This window comes from Mercenaria mercenaria, chromosome 1, assembly GCF_021730395.1.
Source record: "Mercenaria mercenaria strain notata chromosome 1, MADL_Memer_1, whole genome shotgun sequence".
Classification (NCBI taxonomy): domain Eukaryota; kingdom Metazoa; phylum Mollusca; class Bivalvia; order Venerida; family Veneridae; genus Mercenaria; species Mercenaria mercenaria.
The window spans coordinates 62,354,989-62,370,250 of NC_069361.1; the positions used below are offsets into that span (position 1 = coordinate 62,354,989).

Here is a 15,262-nt window from a genome sequence, read left to right on the forward strand (position 1 = left end):
ACATGTAAAGTCTTCAGGAATAAGTAAATAAGGACATGGGAAGGACAGACATACAGACATACAGACCAGCATGAAAATGTGAGGTTAGACTGGCATGAACATGTGACGTTTTCAGAAATATGTAAGGAATAGGGAAGGAAAGACATAGACCAGTATTAAAATGTAAAGAATTCATACAAACTAGCAAGAAAGTGTTCCTACAGACTAACACGAACATGTGAAGTTTTCAGAAATATGAAAGATAATGAAGACACATAGATCCGCATGAAAACAGACCAGCATAAATATGTTAAGTATTCATACAGACTAGCATGAACATGTGATGTTTTCAGAAATATATGCAAAAAATTGGGAAGGACACATAGATCAGCAAGAAAACCTCAAGTATTCATACAGACCAGCATGCAAATGTGGAGTATTCATATAGACTAGCATGAACATGTGATGTTTTCAGAAATTTGCAAGAAACTGAGAAGGACAGACCTATGAAAATGTAAAGAATTCATACAGACCAGCATGAAAATGTGAAGTATTCATACAGACTAGCATGAACATGATTGTGACATTTTCAGAAATATGAATTATATTGGGAAGGACAGACATAGATCAGTATGAAAATGTAAAGTATTCATACTGACTAGCATGAACATGATTGTGACATTTTCAGAAATATGAATTATATTGGGAAGGACAGACATAGATCAGTATGAAAATGTAAAGTATTCATACTGACTAGCATGAACATGATTGTGACATTTTCAGAAATATGAATTATATTGGGAAGGACAGACATAGATCAGTATGAAAATGTAAAGTATTCATACAGACCAGCATGAAAATGTGAAGTATTCATACAGACTGGCATGAAAATATAAAGTATTTAAAAAAATGCAAGGAAATGAGGACAGATATAAAGATCAGGATGAAAACATGAAGTTTTCAGATATATGTTCAGACATGCAAAGCACTGATATACAGACAACCAGAAAAATGTGAGGTAATCGAGAGATATGTAAGAAAATGAGAAAGAAGACAAACTGTCTGGACAAAGAGATTCGTATCTAACATCTTTAGTTTTAAACAATATCTTGCATCTCTACCAAGTGGATTATGATACCTTCTGAGATCTCACTGCTAAACCATTACTCTGATTATTTCATTCAAGTATAGGTTATACCTACACCATTTTGCTTGTATAATACTGGAAGCACTATTAAAACGTTTGGAACATGTATTTTCCTTTTCTTTTTTTTTGAAAAACATACATGTGATCTCCCGCGCGGGAGGGTCAAAATCCCGATTTTTTCACCTTGCCTCCCGTCTCCCGACTAAAACCATAATTCTCCCGCTTTTCAACAAAAAAAAAAATCTATATTATGACTTGGTTGATAATTACCGAGGAGTGCCAAACATGTTTACACAGTAAATCAAAGTGTCACCGACTGTTGTGTATTACACATGTTTGACACGTAGCTGGAGGAAAGAGCTGTTTTTCACAGGTGAATTTTGATAACATGATTAATTGTTTTGATAAGGGATTAGACAAGCAGGGCCTTTTCCACCTGTCTCATGGGGCCGAATATCAACCCATTCTCAATGCCAATTAGGCTCCATTTTTTTTACCAATGTGAAGCAAAAAATTTCCAAGTCACAAGAAATAATTCCCAGCTGAAATGAATTTTTGATTATTCAAAGAAAATAAAACCACATAAATAATTGTTGGAAAAACCAACCCAGTACTATTTTTAGAACATGAATGTTATTTCCCCTTATGCAGTTACGCCATTTTCTTCCAATGTTTACCAAATTAATTTGCTAATAAATCGGACTTATTTCATTGAAAATTGGATGAAAACACACACTCATTTGTATGATAACATCAATCTACATTATTTTGGTAAGGGTAAATACATGTTGATGCATTTCTGTTTTTCATGTCAAAATCATCAGTATTTTCATACGAAAGTGGGTGGGGTAAGGAATTCATAACTTTAACATGTCCAAAACATTGTGGAATGATACTTATTTCACTTGGGCATTGATTACATTTTACTCGGACTTTATCATAGACTCCCTGTATAAAATCTCGAAGTTTTAACTAAAATAAAGGTATCAAATCGAAATAATATTTCAATGAAACTTCAATGTTTTGTTGTTTGTAGCATCATTTGGAGCATGTGCAGTGAAAAATCTTGATTTGATTTCTTAAATTGTGTGATATTTATTTCTAAAGTCACTATTCATAATTTTAACAGGTCTAAAACATTGTGGAATAATACTATTTTCACTTGGGTATTGATTACATTTTACTCGGACTTTATCATAGACTCCCTGTGTAAAATCTCAAATTTTAAACTAAAATAAAGGTATTAAATCCATATAATATTTCAATGAAACTTCAAAGTTTTGTTGTTTGTAGCATCATCAGGGGCATGTGCAGTGAAAAATCTAAATTTGATTTCTAAAATAGTGTGATATTTACTTCTAAACTCACTATATGTTCATTGTAAATGTACTTCGATATACCCAAGTGGAAACTGGCAGGTACTTGAAAATGCAGCTCTCTGATTGGTCAGTTAGAACCCCTAATGAACAGTGATGTCATGGTAAAGTTATGAATATGTTCATTGTAAAAATACCTCGTTATACCCAAGTGGAAACTGGCAGGTACTCTAAAATGCAGCTCTCTGATTGGTCAGCTAGAACCCCTAATGTTCTGTGATGTCATGATAAAGTTATGAATTTACATAATTTATGGGTTGTGTTCAGACCAATTTAGGGCTTCGTTTTTTTCTTCAGTCCTCGAGTAGAATAATGTTAATGCATGTTAACCACCATTCCAGACCTAAATTGAGACTTTGTTTCAACAAATTTAATCAGTTTAACTTCTGTAAAACAGCATGCTCGACTTTTCTCAGTGATTGACTCTGAATTAAAGCATTGCCGGTAAAAGGGGCAGTTAAAGCTTTGCTAGTAAAAGGGGCATAATAGTCAATAGCTTTGAATGTAACAGATATATTGGACATTATATAAAACTTTAACCAAAAACTGTAAGTTAAAAAGTGGCATAACTCTGTCAAAATTCAAATCAAGAATTATGAGGATCAATTGTTTCTTCTGGTGTAGACTTATGTGTTATTTTGTGGCCTAAAATTTTGGATTTTATCACCAAGTTTTGTGTCCGCACGCTTAATTTATGTCGATAAAAAACCTCCAGTTTTGAGACCCCAACTCCAGCTGAAAAATGGCAAACCTCCAGTTTTGGGATTCTGAACTTATCACATGTATGGAAAAATATACTTTTTTCTGTAAATTTACTTCAAAGATATTATCTTTCCTTGTAGTCAACTGCTTCAAGTAGCCTAATAAAATTATTATATAAACATTCTTTACAGTTTACTGCCTTGAGTAGTATAATGGAACAATTATATATTAACTTTCTCAGTAGTTAATACTGTGTTGAGCAGTGTACTAGAATGATTATATTAACTTTCCTGGTAGTTAACTGCCTGGAGTAGCAGAGAAATTATTATATTGAATTTTCTTGTTATATAGTTGTTTTTTCCTTGCAGCCTTGAGTATAATGGAAAGATGATATTAACTTTTCTTGTAGTTTACTGTCTCGAGTAGTGTACTGGTATGATTGCATTAACTTTCCCTGTAGTTGACTGCCTCAAACAACTGTTGAACTTCCTGTTTTTGAACACTGATTTTCATCTGTTTCATTAACTGCTGATGCCATATGCCCACATGTCGAATCTCTGGGATGAGACTGAACAAATGTGTTAGTCGAGAATGCACATCTACTCCTTTTGCTGAAACAAGAAAAATTCAGTGTAGTTTCAAGTTATAGCTTCACCTCAGCTTATATAATACAAATTAAAACAAGAGGACCATGATGGTCCTGAATCGCTCACCTGTCCCTACATGACCCAGTTTTGAACTGAGTATGACGTCGTTTTTTCTATTATTTGACATAGTGACCTAGTTTTTAGTTCATGTGACCCAGTTTTGAACTTGACCTAGATATCATCAAGATAAAAATTCTGACCAATTTTCATGAAGATCCATTAAAAAATATGGCCTCTAAATAGGTCAAAAGGTTTTTCTATTATTTGACCTAATGACCTAGTTTTTGAAGGCACGTGACCCAGTTTTCAAGTTGTCCTAGATATCATCACGGTGAATATTCTCACCAATTTTCATGAAGATCTCATGAAAAATATGGCCTCTAGAGAGGTTACAAGGTTTTTCTATTTTTATACCTACTGACCTAGTTTTTTATCGCACGTGACACAGTTTCAAATTTTACCTAGATATCATCAAGGTGAACATTCAGACCAATTTTCATGAAGATCCATTGAAAAATATGGCCTCTAGAGAGGTCAAAAGGTTTTTCTATTTTTAAACCTACTGACCTAGTTTTTGATTGCAGTTGACCCAGTTTCGAACTTGACCTAGATATCATCAAGATAAACATTCAGACCAATTTTCATACAGATCCCATGAAAAATATGGCCTCTAGAGAGGTCACAAGGTTTTCTTATTATTTGACCTACTGACCTAGTTTTTGAGGCCACTTGACCCAGTTTCAAACTTGACCTAGATATCATCAAGGTGAACATTCTGACCAATTTTCATGAAGATCCATTCAAAAGTATGGCCTCTAGAGAGGTCACAAGGTTTTTTATTTTTAGACCTACTGACCTAGTTTTTGATCACAGTAGATCCAGTTTCGAACTTGACCTAGATATCATCAAGATGAACATTCAGACCAACTTTCATAAAGATGTCACAAGCAAAAGTTTACGGACGGACGCATGGACGGACGGACGACGGACGCTGCGCGATCACAAAAGCTTACCTTGTCACTTTGTGACATGTGAGCTAAAAATGTATTTATTCTCCTGCAGGTATGTAACCCATGAAGGGGATTTAGGACTTTGGGCCATGTTTGTCGTCACATAAGATGAATCCTGCACTTTGGACTAACTTTGAAAGTACAAGATATTTTCCATTAAACACCAATTGCAGAGAAAATTGGAGAATATTTACTTTTTAAATTTGCGCTGCTACTTCAAACTAGATGTGCACAGTGCCTCCACTTCCTGTCACTTATTATACCATTATGTTAGTTGCTGACATTGCAAGACTAAATAGACTTCCATAGTACCTTGGATTTGGGGAGAGGTATGGGGGATGGGAGATTGGGGGTGTAGGTGGAGGAGTAAAAGACAAAGGTGAATCTAAGTGCCAACACCCCTCCCCCACCCCCACACAAACAAAGCTCAAGTGAGCTAAAAATATACTTCAAAAGTTCTAAATGGTTAAATTCTGTTGTTTAAAAGCAGTTAATGATGATATACCTTTAAACTTGTTTTGCCTTTTCAAGGAATTCAATTTTTGGGATTTAACAGGGTCCAATTTAGCCTAACCTTAACAAAGATACTTACACATTTCATAAGATTTGAGTGCACCAATGACTTTTGCTCTTGCCTCCTCTATTGCTTCGGGATATGCCAAGTCCAAAAAATCTGAATAAAAAACAATATTGTTAGTATTACATAGTGATACATGTTCATTACTAGTTGCCTCAAGGATCTGTCTTTACAAGTAATATGGTCAAGGATGAAGTGAATGTTGGGTAGTTTGTAACAAGAGTGCAGTGTAAGAGATAGTCACATCTCCATCAGCTTTATCAATAAATGAATAATTAATAAAGCTGAAGTTATTGATTGAGCACTTGCAACTTGCACTCATTCCAATTGATCAATATATCAATAAATTCCATCCGTACTTATTATACAGACATAAATGTTGGGATTATATGAAATACAAAATGAGAGACAAATTAAAACTATTCAGGGCAGGGTTACAGTTCTAACAAGCCGCACATACCTTCATTGCAGCCTTGGCATTATGAAAAGTCACCCTAAATTCCAGTTGCAGTTATTACAATGTTAAGTACAACTAAATATGTCCCCACTGGACATAGGTGCCCCATATATCTATCACTGTCCGCACCCCACTGGAAATAGGTGCCCCATATATCTATCACTGTCTGCACCCCACACACCTCGAACACCCCACACACCTCCCCACACACCTCGAAAACCCCACACACCTCGAACACCCCACACACCTCCAACAAAATAAATGAGGGCACAAGGAGATACTTAAAAGATAAAAATAAAGTTACAGTCTCTCTGCACTCTGCTCTACATTGCATCTTTATTGTTACAATAATTCTTTACAAATTCCAATTCATAGTTGTGAAATTTACTGTCCAGATCAAACATAAGTACATTAATATACATTAAGGGAGATAATCTGAAAATTATTCAAGACAGAGTTACAGTTCTTGGGCTCTACAGATTTTCTCTCATTGCTACAATTGCAAAGTGATTGTCCAAATGTTGCAAAGTTACTTTTGTTAGGACAAAAACTGGAAAAATCAAGTACAAAATGGGACATCATTTAGAACTCTGCCTTAAGGGGCATCATATGCCATATTGCAGAATAAGAAGGGGCAGCAAAAATGGGAATTAAAAAACAATTGGAGGTGTATGGTAGGGGTATTTGTGAGAGAGTGCATGATGTAGATGAGTGATACTGCAATACAATATCAACAAAATTCAAGAAAGTTAAAAAGGGATCTCTTTGACCTTGACCTGTTTGTCACTGACCCTAAAATCAACAGATATTCCTAAAAAGGTACTTTTAGTCATTGTGTAAAGTTTGAAAGCCATACCTATTATTCTTTTGTACTTTGACCCCAGGAACTACCAGAAATTACAAGACATTTAGTCGGGTCACTTGTGTAACTGACCCCAAAATTGACAGAGATCTTCTTGTAGTGATACATAGTCAATCATTAAAGTTTAAAAGCGATGACTATTGTGCTTAACACTTACTGTGCTAAATTTCTATAATGAACTTGTCCATCTTTCAATTTGGACAGTACCATTAACTGTTAAATGGGTTGCTTACCAAAAAGATACTGACTGAATGGCGAACAGTGCAGATCATGTTCAGACTGCATGGATGTGCAGGCTGATCATGATCTACACTGGTCGCAAAGGCAGAAACAATCGTGTCCAGCATGATAAGGGTTAAGGAATTATAGATGAAAACCATTTTCTGTCTCACAATTACTGTGACCTTGTCTTTTAACCTATATACCCCGAAAAAACAATAGGGATCTTCCTCAAGTGATGCTTAGTCATCCTGTAAAGACTGACAGCTGTAACTGTTATACATTTTATCTGTAAGTCCAGAAACAACAAGAGCTCACTAATGACAGCACGCTCAACTATTTGAAGTCCTTCCAACTGATACTACCTTACACACAAAAGCTTTAGCAAACTTTTCAAAGTTGAAAAAGGGGCATCACTTTGCAAAACTATAAGCCAGCATTATGAAACTTGCCATGTGAAATCATTCTATGATGCCAAAGATGTATGAAGGATCTGAAAACATTTGGTCAAGTAATTCTTGAGAATCATGCCTTGAGAAACATGAGCTGTCACAAGAGACAGCACGCTCAACTATTTCAATCCTGGGTAGTGAAATTGGGCACATCTGAGAAAGCGGGAGCTGCCACTGGAGTGTTTAATGACTCCAATGGTAACTAGAAAATGCTTTTGTAAAAAAGCGCATGTCTCCCCCAATGCAAAGTCCTATAGGCAAGAAGTCAATAGGGGTCAGGAGCGAAAGTCAAAGAGACACTGATGGTTAGCTGCTATAGGGATCATCTACTTGGCATGTCCAGTCATTCCGCTAAATTTCAACACTCTTGGCCTAGTGGTTCTCAAGTCACTGTTCAGGCTCCTGTGACCTTGACCTTTGATCAAGTGACCTCAAAATAAATAGGGGTCATCTACTCTGCATGTCCAATCATCCTATTAAGTTTCAACATTGTAGGTCAAGTGGTTTTCAAGTTATTTCCAAAAAATGATTTTACATGAACAGGCCACTGTGACCTTGAACTTTAATAGACTGACCCCAAAGTCAATAGGTGTCATCTACTCTGCATGAACAATTATCCTATGAAGTTTCAACATTCTGGGTCAAGTGGTTCTCAAGTTATTGATCGGAACTGGTTATCAATGTTCAGGCCCCTGTGACCTTGACCTTTAACGGAGTGACCCCAAAAACAATAGGGGTCATTTACTCTGCATGAACAATCATCCTATGAAGTTTCAACATTCTGGATCGAGAGGTTCTCAAGTTATTGATCGGAAATGGTTTTCCAAGTTCAGGCCCCTGTGGCCTTGACCTTTAACAGAGTGACCCTAAAATCGTTAGGGGTCATCTACTCTGCATGACCAATCATCCTATGAAGTTTCAACATTCTGGATCGAGAGGTTCTCAAGTTATTGATCGGAAATGGTTTTCCATGTTCAGGCCCCTGTGGCCTTGACCTTTAACAGAGTGACCCTAAAATCGTTAGGGGTCATCTACTCTGCATGACCAATCATCCTATGAAGTTTCATCATTCTGAGTCAAGTGGTTCTCAAGTTATTGACCGGAAATGGTTTTCAATGTTCAGGCCCCTGTGACCTTCACCTTTCACATAGTGATCCCAAAATTGTTAGGGGTCATCTACCCTGCATGACCAATCATCCTATTAAGTTTCAACATTCTGGGTCAAGTGGTTCTCAAGTTACGCACCGGAAATGGTTTTCAATGTTCAGGACCTTGTGACCTTGACCTTTAATGGAGTGACCCCAAAATCGATAGGGGTCATCTACTTTGCATGTACAATCATCCTATGAAGTTTCAACATTCTGAGTCAAGTGGTTCTCTAGTTATTGATCGGAAATGGTTTTCCATGTTTAGGCCCCTGTGACCTTGACCTTTGATGGAGTGACCCCAAAATCAATCGGGGTCATCTACTCTTTATGACCAATCATCCTATAAAGTTTCAACAATCTGGATCAAGTGGTTCTCTAGTTATTGATCGGAAATGGTTTTCAATGTTCAGGCCCCTGTGACCTTGACCTTTGACGGAGTGACCCCAAAATCAATAGGGGTCGTCTACTCTTCATGACCAATCATCCTATGAAGTTTCAACATTCTGGGTCAAGAGGTTCTCTAGTTATTGATCGGAAATGATTTTCAATGTTCAGGCCCCTGTGACCTTGACCTTTGACGGAGTGACCCCAAAAACAATAGGGGTCGTCTTCTCCAGCAGCTCTACAACCCTATGAAGTTTGAAGGTTCTAGGTCAAATGGTTATCCAGTTATTGCTCGGAAATGAAGTGTGACGTATGGACGGACGGACGGACGGACGGAAGGACGGACGGACGGACAGGGCAAAAACAATATGTCTCCTGGGGGAGACATAATTATGATATTGGACAGTGTCAAATGTACTTAGTAATAACAGAGATAATGGTAAAGGATAACAAAACATTAACTAAGTATATAAGGGCCATAATTTCTGCAAGAGTAATGCACCATGTGTCTAATAATGTGTAACAACTATTTTATGTTTGAATCAAATCTATTTAGTAATAACTGAGACAGAGTAAAAGTACATCAAAGCTTGAACCTGAAATTCTAGATAAAAAGGGGTATACTTCATAACATATTGCTGCCAGTTATGCACTTTGTGTCACATGATGTGGGTGATGATGTGGAATAATCATTTTAAGTTTGAATCAAGTCAATTCAGTAACAACAAAGATATGGTGAAACAGCATAAATTAAACTGAAATTCTAAGAAAAAGGGGGACATAATTCATGAAATATTTGCACCAGATTAATGTACCTTGTGTCATATGATGATGATCACAGTGTGAACAACTACCTTAAGTCTGAATCTATTTCATTAACTAGAAGGTGTTTTTGTCACAAAAACATATGTCTTCCCCCTCTCTGGCAGCCAGTTTGTGCAGCGAAGCAGAATGTGTCAGTGATATGCACAACTAGGCTTGGTACTGATCACTCCTGTGAAGTTTCGTCGAAATCTGTCCAGCAGTTTGACCTATGAAAGTCAGACAAGATTTTTCTTTTTTAGCTCTGGTGGCCATTTTGTGCAGCGAAGCGGAACATGCCAGCAATATGCACAACTAGGCTTGGTACTGATCACTCCTGTGAAGATTCGTCAAAATCCAGCCAGCAGTTTGACCTGTGAAAGCCAGACAAGATTTTTCTATTTCTAGCTCTGGCAGCAATTTTTGTGCAGCGAAGCGGAACATGCCAGCAATATGCACAACTAGGCTTGGTACTGATCACTCCTGTGATGTTTTGTCGAAATCCAGCCAGCAGTTTGATTGTGAAAGCCGAACAAGAAATTTCTAATTTTAGCTCTGGCGGCCATTTTGTGAAGCAAAGCCGAACATGCCGGCGATATGTATAACTAGGCTTGGTACTGATTGCTCCTATGAAGTTTCATCAAAATCTGGCCAGCTGTTTGACCTGTGAAAGATGGACAAGCTTAATGTAGACAGACGGATGGAAGGATGAATGGACGGCGAGGGCAAAAACATATGGGGGCGACATAATAACTAAGATATACTAAAGTGCGCCAAAATTAACCTGAACTTCTAAGTAAGAAGGGGGCATATCCCATGAAATATTAGTGCAAGAGTTATGGCCCTTGTGTCATATGATGTGGCACAACTATTTCAAGTTTGAATCAAATCAATTTGGCAATAACAGAGATAGAGTTAAAGTGCATATCCAAGACCAACTGTAAACCATATAAAGGTGCCACAATATTTGTCCTCTGTGAGTTTTCTTTACCTTTTGTATTAATAAAAAAGAGATATAAAATACCTGTAAGTTACATTACTTACCAGAAGCAAGGAAGATAAGAGCTGCCATCACCGAGACTTCATACAGATCCATGTTTGCTGAGTGTATTTTCTCTCCAACCTCCAACAGTCGTTCTTTAAATGGAAAGAATGGATTCTGAGGAGTAATCTGCCAGTTCCAAAAATCATGAAAGTTCTTGTCTGATGGACTGTACAAATGCTGACCTGCCATCAACACTGTGCTCATAAATGTGACACTCTTACATAAGAATGCCTTGTCTTCTGGATGCAGGTTACTGAACCCTGAAATAACAAATCACCATTTAAGTGCTGCAACTGTTATCATTAACATGTGCCATATATGTTTAATGCTCTGCCAGCATCCTTGAAAAAACATTAATTTGCACTAAACTGCAACAATTCTCAAATATTGTAAGATGGATGAAGGTCTATTTCAAAAGATCTGTTGTGTGAACTTCCTACACACCTATGAAAGGATTCAAATAAAATTTCATACATAAAGATTTACCATGTTTTATAAAAGATATTTCCAAAATCTTTACTTCCATTAAAGTCCAAAAGTTAGTGTCTAAAAGTATTTTATCATAAGGGCCAAAAACGCTCTAAGTTGCTCACCTTACTTTGACCTTTTGACCTTGTTCTAACCAAGTGAAGTAAACAGTCATTTCAAGGTTTTTCTATTCTTAGCTCTTGCAGGCCTTTGAGCATTCAAGCACAACCATATGAATATTACTTGAAAAAAAAGTCCACACAAAATGTGTCTTACCATTTAGTTTGATGAAGATCAATGAAGCAATGCATGAGAAAACTAGATGTTTATACATAGAACATAGGTGCCCCTTTCTGACACTGCACATGATTTAGTGACTTTAGGTGAAATATGTTTAAGATGTATGCAACATGAAAATCTAAGCATTTAATTTAAAAGTGGATTTTTTACTAAATCAAGGACCATTACTCTGGTCCAGCTGAGTTAAATCCCAAACAGAACAGCAGATGCACAACTTCACATGCTATAAAACAATCCTCTAATGTTTTATGATTCTAGGTCAAGTACATTTCAGATACATGGGACACAAACATCCATGCTGATTAAGTCAAGGGCCATAACTCTAGTCTGACTGAATGAAATCCTTTAGAAAACCCTTACTGCACAAAATCACATGCTGAAGAATATTCCTTTTATGTTTCATGACCCTCGGTTAAATACATTTTAAGATATGTGTGACACAAGTGCACAGCTTCACATGCTATAAAACAATCCACTAATATTTTATGATTCTAGGTCAAGTACATTTTGAGATACTTGAGACACAAATTTTTATGCCCTTTTATGCATATTTTTGACTGTCAAGGGCAGTAACTCTGATCTGGCTGTGCGTGATTCCAATTAAAACATCAGGTGAACAACTGCACATGCTGAATAACAATCCTGTGAGGTTTGATAACTCTGGGTCAAATACTTTTGGAGATATGCACACTAAAAATTCAGACAGACAGATGGAGAGACAGGCAGATGGAGAGACAGGCAGACAGACAGATGGATAGACAAGGGCAATTCTTGGTGCTCCCAAAAAAACTTTGGGGGACAAAAAATCATTCAAAGGTTTTTTTTTCTATTTTAAGCATTATAAAGTGCAGTCTAGTGGAACCATTTGAACAAACTTGAGACAAGGATGCTACAGACCAAGTTTGACAAAGATCTATCAAGCAATTCATGAGAAGAAGTCATTCAATTTTCTTTCTCTATTTTTAACTCTTGTAGCATCTGGGTGTAGTCAAACAGAAACATTAGAAGGCCAGATAATATGCAATGCTTGATTGTAAACTTCTCCTTGTAAAAGGCCAGATAATACGCAATGCTTGATTGTATACGTCTCCTTCTATTAGGCGAGATAATACACAATGCATGATTGTATACTTCTCCTTGCAGAAGGCCAGATAATACGCAATGCTTGATTGTATACTTCTCCTTGAAGGCCAGATAATACGCAATGCTTGATTGTATAATTCTCCTTGTAGAAGGGCAGATAATACGCAATGCTTGATTGTATACTTCTCCTTGTAGAAGGGCAGATAATACGCAATGCTTGACTATATACTTCTCCTTGTAGAAGGACAGATAATACGCAATGCTTGATTGTATAAGTCTCCTTGTAGAAAGCGAGATAATACTCAATGCTTGATTGTATACTTCTCCTTGTAGAAGGCCAGATAATACGCAATGCTTGATTGTATACGTCTCCTTGTAGAAGGCGAGATAATACTCAATGCTTGATTGTATACGTCTCCTTGTAGAAGGCGAGATAATACTCAATGCTTGATTGTATACTTCTCCTTGTACAAGGCCAGATAATATGCAATGCTTGATTGTATACTACTCCTTGAAGGCCAGATAACACGCAATGCTTGATTGTATACTTCTCCTTGTAAAAGGCCAGATAATACGCAATGCTTGACTATATACTTCTCCTTGTAGAAGGGCAGATAATACTCAATGCCTGATTATATACTTCTCCTTGTAGAAGGCCAGATAATATGCAATGCCTGATTGTATACTTCTCCTTGTAGAAGGCCAGATAATACTCAATGCCTGATTGTATACTTCTCCTTGTAAAAGGCCAGATAATACGCAATGCTTGATTGTATACTTCTCCTTGTAAAAGGCCAGGTAATCGACGCTTGACTGTATACTTCTCCTTGTAGAAGGCGAGATAATATGCAATGCATGACTGTATACTTCTCCTTGTAGAAGGTCAGATAATACTCAATGCTTGACTGTATACTTCTCCTTGTAAAAGGCCAGATAATACTCAATGCTTGACTGTATACTTCTTGTAAAAGGCCAGATAATACTCAATGCTTGACTGTATACTTCTCCTTGTAGAAGGCCAGATAATACTCAATGCTTGACTGTATACTTCTCCTTGTAGAAGGGCAGATAATACGCAATGCTTGACTGTATACTTCTCCTTGTAAAAGGCCAGATAATACGCAATGCTTGATTGTATACTTCTCCTTGTAGAAGGCCAGATAATACGCAACGCATGATTGTATACTTCTCCTTGTAGAAGGCCAGATAATACGCAATGCTTGATTGTATACTACTCCTTGAAGGCCAGATAATACGCAATGCATGATTGTATACTTCTCCTTGTAAAAGGCCAGATAATACTCAATGCTTGACTGTATACTGTATACTTCTCCTTTTAAAAGGCCAGATAATACGCAATGCTTGACTGTATACTTCTCCTAGTAAAAGGCCAGATAATACGCAATGCTTGACTGTATACTTCTCCTTGTAGAAGGCCAGATAATACGCAATGCTTGACTGTATATTTCTCCTTGTAGAAGGCCAGATAATACGCAATGCACGATTGTATACTTCTCCTTGTAGAAGGTCAGATAATACTCAATGCACGATTGTATACTTCTCCTTGTAGAAGGCCAGATAATACGCAGTGCTTGATTGTATACTTCTCCTTGTAAAAGGCGAGATAATACGCAATGCATGATTGTATACTTCTCCTTGTAGAATGCGAGATAATACGCAATGTTTGATTGTATACTTCTCCTTGTAGTAGGCCAGATAATACGCAATGCTTGATTGTATACTTCTCCTTGTAAAAGGCGAGATAATACGCAATGCTTGACTGTATACTTCTCCTTGTAGAAGGCGAGATAATACGCAATGCTTGACTGTATACTTCTCCTTGTAGAAGGCGAGATAATACACAATGCTTGACTGTATACTTCTCCTTGTAGAAGGCCAGATAATACTCAATGCATGATTGTATACTTCTCCTTGTAGAAGGCCAAGTAATACTCAATGCTTGATTGTATACTTCTCCTTGTAGAAGGGCAGATAATACGCAATGCTTGATTGTATACTTCTTGTAGAAGGCCAGATAATACTCAATGCTTGACTGTATACTTCTCCTTGTAGAAGGCCAGATAATATGCAATGCTTGATTGTATACTTCTCCTTTTAGAAGGCCAGATAATACGCAATGCTTGACTGTATACTTCTCCTTGTAGAAGGGCAGATAATACTCAATGCTTGATTGTATACTTCTCCTTGTAGTAGGGCAGATAATATGCAATGCTTGATTGTATACTTCTCCTTGTATTAGACGAGATAATACGCAATGTTTGATTGTATACTTCTCCTTGTATTAGACGAGATAATACGCAATGTTTGATTGTATACTTCTCCTTGTAGAAGGCGAGATAATACGCAATGCTTGATTGTATACTTCTCCTTGAAGGCCAGATAATACTCAATGCTTGATTGTATACTTCTCCTTGTAGTAGGCCAGATAATACGCAATGCTTGACTGTATACTTCTCCTTTTATTAGACGAGATAATACGCAATGCTTGATTGTATACTTCTCCTTGTAGAAGGTGAGATAATACGCAATGCTTGATTGTATACTTCTCCTTGTATTAGACGAGATAATACGCAATGCTTGATTG

The 15,262-nt window shown here is 36.9% G+C and overlaps 1 protein-coding gene across 2 annotated transcripts in view; it reads right to left on the minus strand.

Annotated features, from left to right (window-relative positions):
* Positions 1-3,289: 3,289 nt before the first annotated feature.
* LOC123536177 (uncharacterized) overlaps positions 3,290-15,262 on the minus strand; it is a 37,185-nt gene continuing 25,212 nt past the window's right edge. For both annotated transcript variants that reach the window (XM_045319125.2, XM_053549177.1), the window contains 3 exons: positions 10,806-11,066; positions 5,454-5,534; positions 3,290-3,815 (listed from right to left, as the gene is read on the minus strand). In XM_045319125.2, coding sequence (XP_045175060.2) covers positions 3,649-3,815; positions 5,454-5,534; positions 10,806-11,066 — 509 coding nt within the window. In that variant the 3' untranslated portion in view covers positions 3,290-3,648. The remainder of the gene's footprint in view (positions 3,816-5,453; positions 5,535-10,805; positions 11,067-15,262) is intronic.